At 38.0% G+C, this 17,539-nt stretch overlaps 1 protein-coding gene across 3 annotated transcripts; it reads right to left on the bottom strand.

The window, feature by feature from the left end:
- Positions 1 to 626: 626 nt before the first annotated feature.
- ARMC10 (armadillo repeat containing 10) lies at positions 627 to 8,291 on the bottom strand. 3 transcript variants are annotated; one of them, XM_077179120.1, is made up of 6 exons: positions 7,962 to 8,291; positions 6,291 to 6,436; positions 5,039 to 5,173; positions 3,594 to 3,770; positions 2,535 to 2,606; positions 627 to 1,348 (listed from the first exon to the last, which is right to left on the bottom strand). In XM_077179120.1, exons 1-6 carry the CDS (start codon positions 8,053 to 8,055, stop codon positions 1,097 to 1,099), a joined length of 876 nt encoding a protein of 291 aa, XP_077035235.1. In that variant the 5' UTR covers positions 8,056 to 8,291; the 3' UTR covers positions 627 to 1,096. The 3 variants fall into 3 exon arrangements, with proteins under 3 accessions (XP_077035235.1, XP_077035236.1, XP_077035234.1); XM_077179121.1 differs by lacking the exon at positions 7,962 to 8,291 and adding an exon at positions 7,723 to 7,947; XM_077179119.1 differs by lacking the exon at positions 7,962 to 8,291 and adding an exon at positions 7,605 to 7,888.
- Positions 8,292 to 17,539: the final 9,248 nt, after the last annotated feature.

The raw sequence follows: 17,539 nt of genomic DNA on the forward strand, positions 1-17,539 counted from the left end.
TAGTGGAAGTTTTTTAGTAGTTTGGTTTTAGAAGTATTTTCCAGTATGTTTTCTGATCATCAAGGAAACTCTGTTCAGGTTCTTTTACAGTGATGTTTGTATGGATTCCACTTCATTTTGAAGTAATGCTGGGTTGATGACTAAAACTTTATGTGGGCTAATTCTGCAGAAGCACTCATTCCAGTGATGCTCTAATTGCAGGAAAAAAAAAGGAGTAAAGATATCCAAGGAAAGGAAGCCCAAGGGCTGCTACAGAATTGGAAGCTTTTGTAAAAATGTGTATGATACTGCTCCTGTAGACTTTTTTTTAATAAGAATGAGAATGCTGAATTGCAATTGCAGATAATCCTTGACTCCTAATAAAATACTTTTAAAATATATGTCTCCTTTCCCTAAAGTGACAATTTTAAAGCAATATAAAATCCTTTCAATTTTTGTTCAAGTGTAGAAACCTTTCACAGTTGTGGTTAATTGCACTGCAGTTTGGCTAAATGGAGTGAATATACTAAGCATACAAAAATGGAGTTTAAGAATAAATTCCATACAGGTATGATGAAAAAACCTAGGTTTGGTGACTTTAGTATGCAGCTTTCATTGAAGATACTAATTCTGTAGGAAGCCAATGATAGATTGGTATTGTTTTTATTTAATATTATTTTGTAAGATTCAGCTGTACCATTTTCATAGGTAGACTAATAAAATATAAATGCCTAATCTCCAATTACTACATCTTTAATGCACAATTCTAAGGAGATATTTATTCAACAGCTGTAAATACTTAAAGTAAAAAAAAAGTCTTTGATATTGCAAAGGACATTTTCATTGACTTCCATTTAAAATGTTCATTTTACATATAAATGTTTTCAAGTTTTAAACTGTTTGCCCCCCTTGCATAAATGTAGCAACTGTGCAGTGGTTTATCAGTAATAATTAAGCTATTGCTTTTCTCTTGCTTGTAAAAAATATCTGATAGTATTTAGGGCTTTTTTTTTTTCCTCCATCATTGTTGTATTGTTTACTTGTTGCAGGCTTTCTTAGCAAAGAATTGCCAAGATTAGATATTTTCATTAGGTCAGTCTGTTTTAAGAAAACAACACTATTGTGTTAATATTCTCACAACTTGTTCTTTCACTTCTGTGTCAGGGTGATGCAGCAAAGATGCCAGTCTCTGAGTGAATGGGGCAGAGTCCCTGCAGAGTGTGAAGAAAATTGAGTCTTCACTGTATTCTTCAGTCTTGGTGCCTTCTTCGTCCTTCATGTTCTTTTTCAAGTTTGCTGCAAAAGCCAGGGCTCGAACCAGAATATCTCTGTTTACACAGTTGTCAAAAAATAACACCAATGATGGCACCTAGGATATTGAAGAAATAGTCCATACTTAATCACCAGCAGTAAGTACATGGAACTAAATTACACTTAAGAAAATGGAAAAAAATGTGCACCTAAACCATTTCATACAGAAATTGTATGAAATCCCAGTGCACTGTGAGCTCCTGTCAGAAACTTGCACAGTGTGCATATTTTCTCTCTAGAAAAGACTGGCCTGTGCATCAATGGGTCAATAAATACTTTGTATTTTCAATCTCCAAAATGTGGCTGTCTAGAAAATTCCCATTTGGAAGAGAGGGTCTCCTTTCCTTCTCAGCCACGTTGATTTTGCCCTGAATATTTTTGTTAGCATATCTGATAAATGAAAAATGATACACCTAACAGAAAATTGAATATTTAGCTACGCTAACCTCATTTGAATAATGAAAAGACAGCATTATCTAGACTAGGTTTGGCTCATGGCAGATAGCTCACAAATAAATGCCACTGCACGTTTTAAGAAAGTTACTTTGGGGACGGGGATGAGGATGCAGCACCATTCCAGCCCCTGACTTTGTGAGGAATTGAAACTAAAAGAAACCTGTGTGCCAAGGCCAACACAGCAAATGTCACACAAATTTCTCCATGAAGAAATAAGTAAATGCACAGGGAAAGAGCACTGAGAGGCAACAGTTTTATGGCTGCATTTGAATAAAGGGGTGGGGATTCCAGTGGAACTTGTTGGGTTTGGCCCAGTACATTGGCTATAGAAACAGCAGTTGAGAAGGATCACTTACAGTACCAGTTGTATTTGATAGTTTTCAATCTTTACACTGACTGTGTGTCTGAAGATAAAGTTTTGGGTTCCTTTTACATAGCACAAACTGAAGTTCATGGTATTACCCCTTTGGTGGAAAGGGAAGGTTAGAACAAGCTTCTGCAAGTTATTGATTATTTGGAATGTTGCACAAGAAGTACAACCAACCGTCTCCAAGTCCCTGTGCATCCCCCTCTCTTAGTACAGTATCTGTATTACACTACCCTCTGGAATAAAGCCACCTGTAAAAGAATGTGCACTTAGCTACTGATTTTAGCCAAGCAGTGTCTAGAATTTATTCTGGAATTGCATATATATTTCTGATACATTAAAATTCTTCTAGTGCATGTAATATTTTAACTGGTACACGTGTGTATATGCCAAAAATAAAATGAAGAAGCAAGAAACTTACTTGAGCTCTGAGAAGATGTCGTGTCATGGCTGGGTTTGCAGATAAGTTCACAAGTACTTTCAAAACTTGAATCTGAAGTGAGGAATGTTCAAGTTCATTTAAAAGCTCCAAAACAGTAAGTAAAGCTTTAATGGGTGTCAATAATGTCAAAGTTGACTTGGGGAGGAAAAGGCAAAATGGGTTAACCAATATCTTGAGTATTTTGGTATAGGGAAAACCAAGGTATAGACATGTTAGAAGCAAATTCAGATTGACTTAAGCATCAAAATAAGACAAGACCCATAAACGAGTCCTAGGCCAAACGCAGAATATGTTTACAATACAAAGATGTTTAAGTACTGCATTTAAAATGATCCAAAGCATATACAAATACACCTTTGTGCTTTCTTGGACCTTGTGATGCTAGTCTTTTAACACTAGGAAAAGGCCATATTACTTCCTGTACTTAAGTACAATAGGTGTTTAGTGGAAATGAGTTTTTAGGAAAACTGGTTTTGATCGGATAAAGCAATCACGTACACTGATGGTACCACAACATCTTGAATAAAGCTGAGTTTGGTCCCTCACTGAAGCTCATTTCAGTATTACAACAAGTCACAAATAAGCAGGATTTCCACTTGCAGTCACTAAGGTTACCAGAGGTGTCATAAGCACAACAGAACTAAAGTCCATAGCTTAGGATCACTGCTTGGCATGTTTCCCTACAGAGATTCATGCATCAGTGAAGCCTTTCCCATGCAGGTTCTCCTTGCTCTGTGATGCAGTAGCAATGTTTAAAGCAGGAGAGAATTCTGGAGTTGCAATGGTAAAGGCACCCTGCACTGCTTTGGCAGAGCTGTAGCCTGATGGCTCCACTACCAAGATTCCCTTCCCTCCCCCGTTTTTGAATTTATATTGTGAAACTAATACAGATCCATATTTTAGTGCATAAAATCTGTTATCATTAATGAATATTTGTTTTTTCTTAGCACAGTTTAAACCATTTTACCAAAATGTTAAGAAACAAGGCAAGCAAAGCAGCTTCATAAAACAGCTTGTAAAAATAACACTACCCAGTACCTGTGTCCTTTCAGTTCCTTCTGAAAGCAAATGAAGAAAGCATGGAATAGAGTTTATCATCTTTTGGTGGTAGTCACTGGTAACAGACATATTTGTCAACAGCCTGAGTCCAGCTAGCTGCACATCAGAGTTCAGGGGAGCTGACTCAACAGTCCCACAAACTTGTGTAATAAATACCTGGGGAAAGGGGGGAGGAAATAAAGAGAGAACAGTTCTTAATAAAAGCATATTTTCTGTCACAAATAGTATCAATGGCCTAGCTACAATAACATAACTGCTTCCTGAACATTGCTGGCTGAATGGCGAACGTCCTTGGGAACAAATACGTTTTTATTCTGAATATTTCAAACATTTTAGTGGCATGATAGAAGCAGACCATGCAGCATTATGCTCACTAATCTTCCTGAAACATAACTTGCTCTGAAAACTTAAATTGCTTTGCCTCCATCTCAGAAGTGACACAGCTGCCTTAGGGAGTTGTTTAAAAAATCACTTATAAATAACTAACATCTTAAATATTGAGAACAAGCTAAGGACAAGCTTTGAAATGAAATCCTTTCTCCCAGCCATGTGGTGCATTTACTGGAGCACACTGCAGGAACAGTAATAACAACTGACATTAACTACTATTTTTACCAATTTTTCTTCTGGATGGCAATATACAATGAATCTTGGAGTCCTAACTGAGGAAAAAAGTAATTTACCCTTACCAAAGGAGTTATTTTCTACTTATACACCTAGACAAATATTGACAAGCACTACTTAGTAAAAACTGCCTATTGCTAAGGTGCTGCAAATACCACATGCAGTCACACTACCTTTTTCTCAAGCTACTGAGACTAACTAGTAAGTCTTCAAATCTGCCTCAGCTCACCACTTGGACACTTCTTGATCTATTGATTAATCAGATAGATTTCTTTTTTCTTGATGTTTAGTCCTTTCATATCCATAGAATGTACTGTATTTACCAGTGGAACTTATTATAATTTATACATGCTTTTCTTTTAAGATGGAAGTATCACCTGAAAAATTGGTCTTGTACAAACCCAGGGGCTCAATTCCTCTTTCCTTCTCCCTCACCTAAGGAGTCCTGGCAAGTTCAATCTGCAATCCATTCTGTTAAACAGCCACTGGTGATGTTCTAGGCATGTTTGGAAATCATCTTACCTCCCATAATTTTGCTATGATCTTGGCAGAACAATCTCCCTTTAATAGTATTTTGTGAAAGCTGAACACAAACTGCATAAGTTCCTCTTTTATTTTAAAAGTAAATGCCAGTGAAGCAATGCATTTCTGAGTTACCCTTTCAGTCATCCAGATCTGCTGACTTGTATATCTATCATCAAAGCATTTTGGCATCCTGGCTTGTATTTAACAAATATGCTGAAGGACCTATACTATCTCTTTGCCTTGGTTACTTTGGTTTTTCCCATTGAGGATCTTACCTGTATCTCTTCCTGATTTTTAATATTCATACTCAAATTATTAAGTGCATTTAGTGCTTTTTCTTTAACTTTGGGAACGCAGTTGGAGAGCATCCCTCCAATAACAGAAAGACCATCCAAATTTCGGATTACATCCTGAAATATAGAAGATATTTCATAGGATTTTTAAAAATTCAATTAAAATGCTGAAGCATTCCCTCAATGTCTCCATATTGACAAAAATGAAGTATGTGAATGAAGAATTCAGAATTGACTGCTCTGTTTAAAGAAAGTGTTAGCAGATACTGCTGTATTGCTTTACTGAAACTAAGAAGGGTCCTGCTTTGGAACAGAAGTATTAGTTGCTATTATTTGACAACAGTACATCACCTTTGCTTTTAAAATCTGGTCTGCAAAGCATGCTTAAAGCGTTTTACATTATAAAGAATAAAAGGAAATTACTTGATAATGAGTTAATAGAATAACTAAGCCAGATTGCAGTACCTAAAAGTCCTGCCTAAAGAGGACAGAATTTCAAGATGTAGCTTCATATTATTAGAAGTTCTGAAACTTTTTCCATTACACTTGTTTTTATTACTGTTTTTAATCTTTCTCACTTAGACTGTAACTGTCTTTTTAAAAAAAAATACTGCTCTTAAAAAAAAATTAAATGGTCTAATGAGCTTTATGCTTCAGTTGCATTCTAAGAGATTTATATTAAGAAAGCCATTTTGAGAAGCCAGAATAGATGGCAATCATAAGTAGCAAAAAGGGTGGGACCTTGGAGGTTAAACTGTTAAAAAGGCATCAAAATTGGCATCCAGCTCAAAGTTTTTCTGCATTCTATGTCCCAATGATTTGGAGATGCCTCGATAGTTGAAAAATTGCTAAATGTGCAAACAGCACACAACTTTGTGAGGGGCAAAAAATACAGTTTATCTCACTAAACTTTAGATCTGAACCAGAAAGTATTTAACCCAGTATTCAACCCTTTCATTAACATTACATAATTGTAAGCAAACAAAAGATACATTTACAGCACTTTTGAAGTTCAGGACTTTAAGTGGTCCAAATATTATAATTCAATAAATTCTGTGAAGCTGATGAATTATATTATTTGAGCCAGCAGAAATTAAAGCAAGACATTAAATAGATTTTAGAGCACAAGCTGTCCTAGCTTTCAGTCCTGTGTCACTCTTTAGCAAAACAGCAGCTCTCCTCTGCCAGACTGGCTGGCATTGGACACTGTTGTTTTCTACAGAACAATACTCACTTGATTTACAGAGAAGGCAGCACTGTTGCTGAGAGTGATTAAAGCTTGCTCTTGAATTAATGGATCATCTGTGGCCTGGAGCAAATGAATAAGTTTCTGTAGAGCATCCACATCCATGGTATGGGTTGACACTGGAGGACTGCTGTCTGTCAACATTTAGAAATTAAATACTTGATACTAAGTTTGAGACATTTCACTTAGTTGCTACTTAATGATTTTTACAAAGCTGAAATTTAGCTCTCAGTTGTAGGACATATTGTTCTAATGTTGTGCCCAATCATGTCATGGTAAAAGGACTGTTTTATGACACTAAGATTTCCATCCTTTTTCTGAGTCCTCTAATTACCTCTTTTGAAGGTGGAGAATAAAAGGAACACACAATTAGAGGTTGCAGTGAGTTACTTCCTGGTTAACCAATAGCAAATTTCCTCTGCAAAATTATTAGGAATATTCACCAAACATGGTTTGGGGATTTTTTTTGTGTCCCAAAATGAAATGTGAAAATCTGTCTGGGCGCTGTAGGAAACAAAACTTCCAGTTTACAGACTACTACTTCCAGAAATTACAATAATGGCACTTTGGTAGTATGCTGAGATCCTTTGACAAAGTAACAGCCACGATGTTAGGAACTCTGCTGATCATGGCATCACTCAAAACACGGAGGAAGGCTGCTTCTGAGTCAGGATGATGTAATGGAGTACCTGACCTTTATAAAAGGGCAACAAATGTTATCAAAGGCCATTTCAGCCAGGTTGGAGGCACAACTATTTAGCCAGCTGAAGAGCCATGAAACCTGATCTGTGACTGCTGGACTAGTCACAGCTTACTCGAGATGACTTCTGAGAAGCTAAGAGGGCTTTAAATTCCACAGCTCTACATCAGCATTTGGCTAGGCAAACACCATAGTATTCTTTCAGGGTTTAAAAAAAAAAAAAGAGATCAAAGTTAATTATGATGATTCAATAGCTCACTTCAAACATAAAATCGTTTTTCATCCTCGTCTAAACACATCCCGCTTAGCTTTGAATTATAGGGGGAACACAAATAACTGCAATAACATAAGTAAACACACTGATCAGACGTACGCTTTGGGGAACTAATAAAAAAAAAATAGGTTTTCTAAAAATAAACCACACTCCAGAGTGCCCCAGGTTGCCACACGCCTATGGAGGGCCAGGACTCGGGCTGTGGCACCGCCTCTGTCAGGGCGCAGAGCCACCTCCGGGCCCCGAGCCGCGCTGCAGGGCCCCGCGGAGCCTCCCCCGGCCCCGCCGCACTCCGCAGGGCCGAGGCCCGCCCTGCCCCAGCCCTCACCTGCCGGCGGGCCCCGCTCGGCCGCTGCTCGCCGCCCCCGCCGCCCGCCCGCCGCCAGCCGCCACAGGCAGTAGCAGGCGCCGGCCCCGAGCAGCAGGGCCGCCGCCGCCGCCCTCACCGCCGCGCCCCGCGGCTCCCACATCGGCCCGGCCGCGGCTGCGTGGCCCGCGGAAGCCACCGCCCCATCCGGCGCGGCTCAGCCGCGGCTCTGCCCTTCCCTCGGGGCTCGGCCGTGGGGGCTGCGCCCGAGGTGCCGCGGGGATGCCGAGCGCACAGCTCCGTGTGCAGGCGCGGGAGAGGCTCCGGCGCTCCGTGATAGCGATGCGCTGCGGTTTCTGTTCTACAGGAGGGAATCACCCGCGGTCCGGGCCGGCCTGGTCCCGCAGCGCGTTCCCAAACACGCTGCCCCTTGGGAGGCCGCCCGCCGGCGGGAAGGGCGCTCCTGCGCCATGGCCGCCCTGGCGGGGACAGGCACATCATCCCCAAAGTGCGGGACCGCCGTCTCCGCCGCCCCTGGCCCTCCGCCACCCCCTGGGTGTCCAGGCGGTCGCAGCCTGGTCCCACTGGAGCCGGTGGGACCACAAACTCCCCTGTTGACATCTGTGGCAAGGAGCCACCGCCACCCTCCCCCACGGAGGCTCCCCCTCGGCCCTCAGCAGAGCCCTGGGCCCGGCTCGTTGCGCCCCTCAGCGCTGGCCGGGGCATCTCGCATCCCTCCCACTGCTCTCCGCTGCCTGGGACATGATTTTGTTCTGCTCGTTTTGTCGCTAGCATGCTTCAAATGATTTATGAAAACTTTGGGAACAGTAACAAGATGGAACAAAGCAATTCTGCTCTATAATCTATGTTAAAAAGAGGATTTAAATGAAGACGAACCTGGTGAACTGCATTGGCACTTTCCCTGTTACGTTTAACTTCTGTGTTAATTACAGAAGAACCTCTAGATTCCAGCCAGGTAATTCCTTCCTCATGAGTGCAGGGGCTGCAATCTATGTTTTCTAACCGCGTGTGAGTCGCAAAGATGACACTGGATTGTGCTTCAGATATTGCATTAGGTATTCTTGTTGGCACGAGAGTAAATAGACTTCATAAAATTCCAGAGAGTAAAACTGGCACAGCGTGAAGGACTGTGGGGGGAACAGGGTTGGTAGGTTTGCCCTTAGAATTTGCAACAATTTTGTGATTCTCTGTGTTTCTATCTTTTCTTCCCTGTTTGTCTTATTCACCTCTGCTTGTTACCAAATCTGCAGCAGCTGTTTTTCAGTTTCCTTCAAACAAAAACAAAAACAAACAAAAAAAAAGGCACAATGCACAAATGCAAGTTTAAGAGATATCCTGATATGTTTAAGCTGCCAAAATAGACCCCATTTGCAATTGGCTATTACAGCTAGGATTTCCATAGAAATACGAATAAAGGAATCTTGAGCCAATTACAATAATTACAGGGCAGTGCTGCCATGTAGACTGAGTACTTATCCTGGGAGTCTGTCTCTAGGTCATTCTTTGCTTTCTAAGCACAAAACCCCAAAATATAAGATGTACCACCATGAGGTGTCTTTCTTGATTCAGCACTTTAAAAAACAGCTATATCTACATTTCCAAGCAAAAGTTATAGCATTATAGCTATAACAGCATTATAGCAGCAGTGAAATTAAGTTAATGGACTAAAAATGAAAGAATTAAGGATAAGATTAAAGGAAGACTGTTTTAAAAAGAACCAGTTAAAAATTACCCTGTGTAAGATATTTTTATCCTATGTTTTTCTTCTTTCTTGGATGTTACTTGCTGATATCTAGCCATTTTTCTTATTTAATTTTCTTATATTTTAATTTCTTTATGAAGTTACAGGATGCTTGGTGTGAAGATAAATGAGATGATACTGATCCTTTTATTAAGGAACATCAAAGCTGAGACCTTTGAACATTTATACACATAGTCTCAAAGTTAAGGATGTAGAGTTATAAAATGGACATTTACTTAAGTCTTTTTATGATGAGGTTGTGGTTTGGACATGATCCAAACAAGCTGAAGTCCAAGTAATCTTGTCCAGATAATTTAGGATTCCCTGCTGGATCTGAGAATTTCCTTCCTGTCTGATTTCTGTCTGTTCTCATCCAGATTTACTTTTAAACAGTATTCATTAAAAGTCAGGCAAAAACTGTAATGCTGCAAACACTCTTGTGGGTGACAACTTCACTGTAGTTGGTAGCTGTATTCTTACAATGTTAGAAGTAAATATGGATGAAGAGCTGGCCTAAGATTTTTCTGCCCTAGGACCCAAATTAATTTTGCCATGAAGGGTAAATGGCTAAAGTATTAAGAAGAAAGGGTGAAGATATTGGGGATGGACTTGTGATTGCTTGGCATAATTGACACAATTGTTTCCTGTTTTGCACCTAGTCCAAGGATTATTCAAGAGTACTTGAATGAGGATTGCAAGACAAAGTGTTATAATTTCTTCCTTATTTAATTAATATTCTCAAATGTTAAACAGAGACATTGCATTCCAGTATATCACTGGATAGACTGGATTTCTTGTGTTGGAGAACTTTCAAAACACCCAAAGGAGAAGAAGTTGTCTGTTTCTTTGAAAAAGGGGGGGGGGGAAAGGCAAACAATCTATGACACAAACTTGAAATAAAATATGGCAGTCACATACTGGCTTATCCAGCAGAGGGAGTAGCTTACCAATGTTGGGAATGGCTTTGGGAATCTGCCCATAGGAAAATTCGTGGTAAAAAACCATTTAAGTGTTTATTATTTAAAACATTGCATGCCATGAATTACAATGATAAGTGATGCATTTCTATTTTTTTAACATAGTCAACAATCAGCCACACCTTGCAAATTACATTTCTGGGAAGAGGATTGAAAAGATGCTAAGGTTGAATTGGTGTGTTGACTAGTGTTGTAAATATTGAGATGTATAAACTGAAGACAATGGCCTTTAATTTTGTCTTCACCTTTTCATATTGGTCTTGACTGGGATTCATGGAAACACAGAAGAGTTTGGGTCGGAAGGAACCTTCAAAGAACATTTAGTACAGCCACCCTGCCATGAGCAGGAACAACTTTCTTTCACTTGATCAGCTTGCTCAAAATACTGTCCAGCCTGACTCTGACCACTTCCAATAATGGGGCATCCCAACGGCCTCTGTTCAGCTGCCTTCAGAGATGCCTTCCAATTTACATTATTGTCTGTCTGTCCCTTCACATGGACAGATTAGAGCATGGATGGCCTGTTGGGCTGTTCCCTCCACCTGCCTGCCCTGCTCTCTGCCTCTGCAGGCCATGGGGCAACTTGCCAGGCAACTTGTCTTTTTTGCCTCTGTGCCATGCATGGCTTTTGCTCTTTGTCCACAGCATGGGTTTGGTTTAGAGCCTTCCTCTTTTTCTTTGTCCTCTCACCATGCTTCCTGAAAAGGATTCAAGCACAAGCTCCCCATTAATTTAGTAAAAGCAAGAGGCCATATCTTGAAAGGAGAGTAATATTGCATGCCATGTTTTGACACTTTTAGCAGGCACAAGAACTTTTTATCATTTCCAATAAATATTTACTTAAATAATTGCAATTTGCCCATACACATTATACTTTGAATGTTCTTGCTGCATGTGAGCTGAAAGTCCAAAAGTAAATGATCCATGTCCTTTAGCTGATAGATAAAGATAGCTAAAGGACAAATGAGAAAAAATGGTTCATTGGTTATTGTGCATTGTTACTAAAAGATAATGTAAAATTGTATAAGAAAACAATCCTGAAAAGCACATATTTTTTAGCTGCATTTTGTTTTCTGTGTTAGTTACAGGATCAATTTTTGTCCATTCAACATATTCTTTACCTCATAGTATTAAACTTGCTTTAGATTCCGTTTCTTATTAAGTAAATAAAATTATCCAATCTTATATACATTCTTTTTTTTAATGCACATTAAAAGCAATGAAATTCTTTGTAGGAATTGCTAAAGAAATGCTACTTATTTTACTATCCTAAACTCAGAAGTCTGCCAATGGAATTATGCTGATACATGCAATATTACCTTTAAAAATTGAATGAAAGGGAACTGATAAGAAGTAAAGTACTGCAAAATGCCTCTATTTTGCATTACTTTAAAAGATTCTGGTAAACTGTTGCTTATTTTAACAGCTTCAGAACTAGATGATACTTTGCTGTAAATACAAGGAATTAATTTGCAGCTTCTTTTTGCAGTGCTGCTCTGTGGTGTACTTATTGTTCATCCAGAAAATCCACTTACATTTTTAGAAAAAAAGCTCAGAGAAAAAATGGCAAAGGGATACTTTCTTATGAGACATACTGAATTATTTTGTGTGTGTGTGCTCTGTGGTTTATAATATTGCACTTGGACTTTTAAAATATGCTAATGGTACAGCATCTATGTAGACTGCAACTTAAATGATAATACTGCTTTTTGCAAATATTGATGTCATATGGTATTGCAAAAACAGTAAGACCATATCTCTAAAAATATAGAATATATTTTATTTTTATATCCATGGGTTTGGGGGTGTTTGGGTTTTTTGTCTACAGAATATTTAATGAATATAGCCTCCACTTAATGCTCCTCTTTGATTAGTTGATATATTAAACCCTTACTTTTGTGGTAATCAAAACTGAGGTGATGTTAAGTGTTTTAACTTCATTGCTGTCCACAGCACCAGGGATGAACCAGGGATGTGGCTTTCAAGCACTGCATCAGTAAGTGAGGTATTTCTCATTTTTTCTGTTCTCTGTGTGTTCTTTCACCCTGTGAAATGAGCACAGCATGAGATAAAAAAAAAAAAGGATTTAGTTTTGTTTATACTGGAATCTTAGAAAATAATTTGATATTTCTTGCTTTAATATTCTCTGCAGTTTTCTGATTGAAGCTTTCAATGGGATGTGAGTAATAAATCCTTCATCTTTGGATCCACTCACTAAACAATTGAGTCAGTAAGTTGGCATGAAGTGTGACTGGATTTTTCTCTTGATTATCTCTGTATGACTGTGCTCAGTTTTGTCTTCTGTTAGTACATCTGTCCTGAGTTCACAGCAATTACATTTCAGCTGTTTCCTCTTTTGCTGACTATTCAGTTAGAATTCAGATCAGTCCAAAAGTGGAATGCTTGATTTATACAGTACACATATACAAATACAAACTTGTTGCAGTCAAATCCTCTCAGAGATTTTCGTAGGAGTAAGAGCAATACATGAGATAAACCCCAGTGTTTTCTGAGGCCCATTGCTTTTTGTACTTTCAAAGCATCATATTTTCTTTTACAGTGGTATTTTTAGCCCATAGTCTTACACAGTTTTGGCTTTCTAATAATTCAGACAGGTTTATTAAAATACCAGTTAGAATCATGTGGTAAATGGCTGACATAAAAATGGGTCATGAAACAATTTTAGGAAAGAGTAACTCAAATATTTAGTATGCTAAATAGCTGAACACAACTGATTAAAAAAAGAGTGAACATGAGAGGTGAAAGCCTGAATTTCAGTTATTGAGCTTTCCTTCAAGCACAGAAATTACTTCTGGTTTGTATGCTAATTTTACTTTTTCTTTAACATCTCTGTGTAAAAACAGTAGTATCATTTGGTAGTGAAGTACTTCTAACTATACACAGAAAATTATACTTGAATGTCCATCACCTCAAATTAGATCCTTTAATTTGCAAAAATCAACATGAAAAAGACAAGATTTAATTTTTTGTGTGACTCAAAACATTTATAACACAGCACTACTTTGTGTACTGCCATAAAGTATTTTTTAGATGACTAAAGAATTGTGTGCAAAAGAATTGTATGACTTTTACAACAGAAACTTAATGAAGCTTTATTTTGGGTAATTATATGTATTTTTCACATACTTCAGGAACGTCATAGGAAAAATCTTTTCCCAAAGTATTTATGTTGCTCCTTTGTGTGAGGAAAAAAAAAATCAGTTTAACACAACAACATAAAGTGAAATTACAAACTTAGATTTGGTATTAATTTCCTCTGATGTTATTCTGTATTAAAACTCCTCAGTTCTGCCTTTACTGCTGTTCTGAACCTGACACTTCTGTACTTTAATCAGCTCTGTTTGTGAGATATATGGTGGTATACCCAGACATAAAAGGACAATTTTCATTTAGGTCTGAAAGTAAACAATCTGTGTTCTCTTATGCTCTTTCTTTGGTTTTCTGTGCTTGGGATTAGGAAGATCATGCTTTATGTAATCCAAATTTTCCTCTGAAAAATGGGGATAATACCTAGATATGTTTTAAAATATGACAATCACAAGAAATAAACACATCCACTGATTTCTTTGTTATGTGTACAAAATGTGATGATGCTCCATTTAGAATTAGGTAAGGTGGGTTATTTTGTTTTGAAAAGCTTACAGTGCTTATTACAGAGGTACAACTCTGCTAGGAACACTGGTGTAAATCCTTACTAAGAACCACAGAATGACAGAATTGGCAGGGAGGTGAATGTTTTCAAGCTGTGCTGTGGTTAACCTTGGTGCAGATTTGTCCAGGGTGTTTTTAGTCATTTTAAATATCACAGGTGTTGGAGACACACCAATCTCAGCAGGCAGTATATTCCAGTACTTCATAATCCTTTCTACTACAAATATTTTCCTAACACAGTAGCCCTTCTCGCAAAAATAAAAAAAACCACCAAAACCCCAAACCCACCTTTTTTTAAAAAATCCTATTGTCTTGTACAATAGGGACATGGAAGATTATTAATTTTTCCTTCAGTGCAGCCTTTCTAAGATTGTCTCAGCCTAGAGTTTTGTTAATTATCACATACATTGGACTGGAACAGAACATGCTCCATTTATAATCTCTCCCAAGAATGCGTTGGGATTTTTTTAATATGATACAAGAGAGGTTTTGGCAAATGAATGTAGCCATGGAAAGTCTTACTCATTCAGCAACTCAGATACAGAGAGATACTGAATTTTAATATATCAGTGATATATGACTCATTTGAAATACATTTTTGTTCTGAATCTAATTATTTTTGATTGCTTAGCCTGGAAGGAAAATGGGACTTCTACAAAGGTTAAAATTGGTAAGATATAAATTGAATTTGCATTCTGTTACACTGGGGATTTTTGTATTGCCAAGGAAATATGAATAGCATCTAAGTAAATGTATGTATCTAGCACTTTTAAATTATTTTCTATTAACACTCAAATGTCCTCCCATAAATACAGATCTGTAGTGAAGTACAGATGACAGTAACAGTACTTTATGGCAGTGGTAGCAAGTGAAATTTATTGCTCAATACTTCAGAAAATTACAAACAAGTAGAAGTTTTATTAAAATGAGTGGATGAATTGCTACTGAAAAATATCATCAATGTGTATTTTATTTAAATTCTAAATAATAAACATCAGTTCTATTCAGAAGTTTATGTTGTTGAGCTTGACTGCTTTGAATTTTACGGCAAATTGCAGTGTTGTGGATTTTACTTCAATTCAGAAACTGTAATAAATTACTCATTCTGTTTTACAGTTCAGAACATGGATAAAATAAAATTTGCTGGAAAGGAATGAGAAAAAAGCCAGTGGAAGATGGCTCTACAATAAATCCATTATAATATCTAAATATTAAAAATTATTATACAGAAGTGGAACATGTGTGTGGAGACCAACAAGGAAAAAAAGACATGTAAGCCTAGGTAGCTGGTCTGCATAAGACAGATAATACATAATATATAATCTAAAGTTATGCTGTGTAAATTAAATGTTCTTGGTCCAACAATTTACCTACCTGTCTTTTTGCAGGTTGGGCTGTGACAACTTGATGCCATGAGTGCCTGGAGAGACAGGTTCCTGTGTTCTGTGCCAGGACAGATGGTTCTGGTTCCCTTCTCCCCAGACTGAGCAGTGGTAATGTTTGGGAGGTGTTAGGGAAATGGGGTGTATGTCAGGGAAATGGGGTGTTTGTCAGAAGTATGGGCTGGAAAGAGTTGGGATGCTTTTTGGGAGGTGAAGAGTGCAGTGATAGGGTTAAAACAGGAGGGATCACACACTTGGAGTCTTAGCTTTGATTAGATGGAATGCATGATGAGAGGTGAGGATGGTGTGAAAATCAAATTAAGAAAGTCAGAAGACAAACTGGTATCTTAAAATACTTAAAATTGTAGTCTGACCAGATTGGGCTGGCTAAAGATGTCCTGTTTCTGGAAGGTATCAGGGCATTCTTGGGGAATAATAGTTTCAAATTCTGTCCATTCTTAATAGCAGTTGCACTGATTGGTTTGATTTCAATGATTAGGTTAGAATGCATATAACTGAGTCATTTTTTAATTGTGTACATTTATATTGTGTACACTTTTGTAGACAATGGGTCAACTAAGTCACCTAAACACACATTTCTGGTACAATTCAGCATGTCCTGAGAGCTAGGGCTGTGGAACTTGGGGATAAGCTACAAAACAGTAGCTTTATTGGCTGTGTAAAGTGCAGAGGGAGCAAAAATTATTACAGAAAAGCAGGAAGCCTACCAAAATGCTTCCATTTTTTATTTAAAAGATTGCAGCTCCCTTGATCCAGAGAGAATTGCAAAACTGTGTGGTTGTCACCTGTGTGGTTTGTTTTTCTTGAGCTATTTTATTCAGTATGGGAAATGCAGAAAGAGCTCTTCTCTTTAGGAGACAGAGCAGAGGTTTGCTCTGGCTGAGTGCCTGACCATTTGCTGCAGAAAGGCAGAGCTTTTTCCCTCTTCCTTTGTCCCTCTGTGAATCCTCATGTTCTCTTTTGTGTGGACCCAGAATGCAGATACAGTCTCCTTCAACAGGAGATCATTATTGGGTGTTGGGTCCTCCAGGCCAAATATGCATTTGCTCTGAGCATTCACAGACTGTGGAAAATAAAGCATGCCTGAACTTTTCAAAGTTCTGGAACTTATGATTAGTGGCCTTTATTGTCTCTGGCACTATAGATGATGTTTGGTGATGGATCATTTCGAAATTACAGGCTATTTAGTAAATATAATTATTAGCACACTATCATTTATTCCAGCTTTCTGTTCTGCTCCTGTGCCAACAAATTTGTGAGTTTTTACTGATGGCTGGACAAGATCTGTCCTCAGGGCCAGCTGGGAACCATTTGCTCTGTAAATTACAGTTTTCTAAAAAAGGTCAGTGATACCACAGTACCCTGATGTTGAGTTATTGACAGAAAATAATTGCTGTGTTTTAAAGATGGCTGCTGTGGTCTTGATACTGAGTTTTAAACTAGGTGGAGTTCTGAAGTTAAGGAAGTCATCCACATGTCCAAATTAAACAGACTTTTGGTTACAGAAGCCCAGGATGGATCCAACTATATTTATCGTGGATGCAGGTCTTGGAAGAGATGCACAAGAAGAATTTGCTATCAAAAAGGCCTACACATTTCTATACCTTAAAAAAATCTTTGTAAACCCCAACTGCATTCTGAATCAGCTAAAAATCTTTAAAATGAGCATGGCTATAGCAAGTTCCAAAAATTCTATGATAAGAACACAAAGCCAGAAAACCTGGAAGAAGTGAAGAGAGACAGCTTGTTGAACATACTTTGAGGAGCAGGCAAATTACCTGAATTGTATTACCAAAGCAATTAAATGCTGGTGGGAAAAGACACATTATCAGTAATTTTCCCACTGATTTTTCCATTTCTATCTAATGAATTTGTAGTCTATGGATAGTTGTGTAACTAATATGGAAATATTCTTCTATAAACCATAGTGGCTTCTTTGCTGTGTTTTCATGCTGATATCTTACTATTAACTTACATATCTTAAATTCAAACTTTGGAAATATTTAAGAAAAAATTCTCTTCAGTGACAGGATATGGGATAAAATTAAAAAGTGTTTTTTTATTTTTGTTATCAGCCAATTACCATATCAAGTTTAAACTGCTGCCATTAGTGCATTATTGTGCAGTTATAAAGGTAATTAC

The sequence above is a fragment of the Agelaius phoeniceus genome, chromosome 5 (assembly GCF_051311805.1).
Source record: "Agelaius phoeniceus isolate bAgePho1 chromosome 5, bAgePho1.hap1, whole genome shotgun sequence".
NCBI lineage: Eukaryota > Metazoa > Chordata > Aves > Passeriformes > Icteridae > Agelaius > Agelaius phoeniceus.

Coding starts and splice junctions, on each gene's coding strand:
- ARMC10 (XM_077179119.1), bottom strand. CDS start 7,746: ATGTGGGAGCCGCGGGGCGCGGCGGTGAGGGCGGCGGCGGCGGCCCTG. Junction 3,771..5,038: donor AAAATCAGGAAGAGATACAG/GTAAGATCCTCA, acceptor CCCTTTCCCCAG/GTATTTATTACACAAGTTTG. Junction 1,349..2,534: donor GACATCTTCTCAGAGCTCAA/GTAAGTTTCTTG, acceptor TCAATATCCTAG/GTGCCATCATTGGTGTTATT.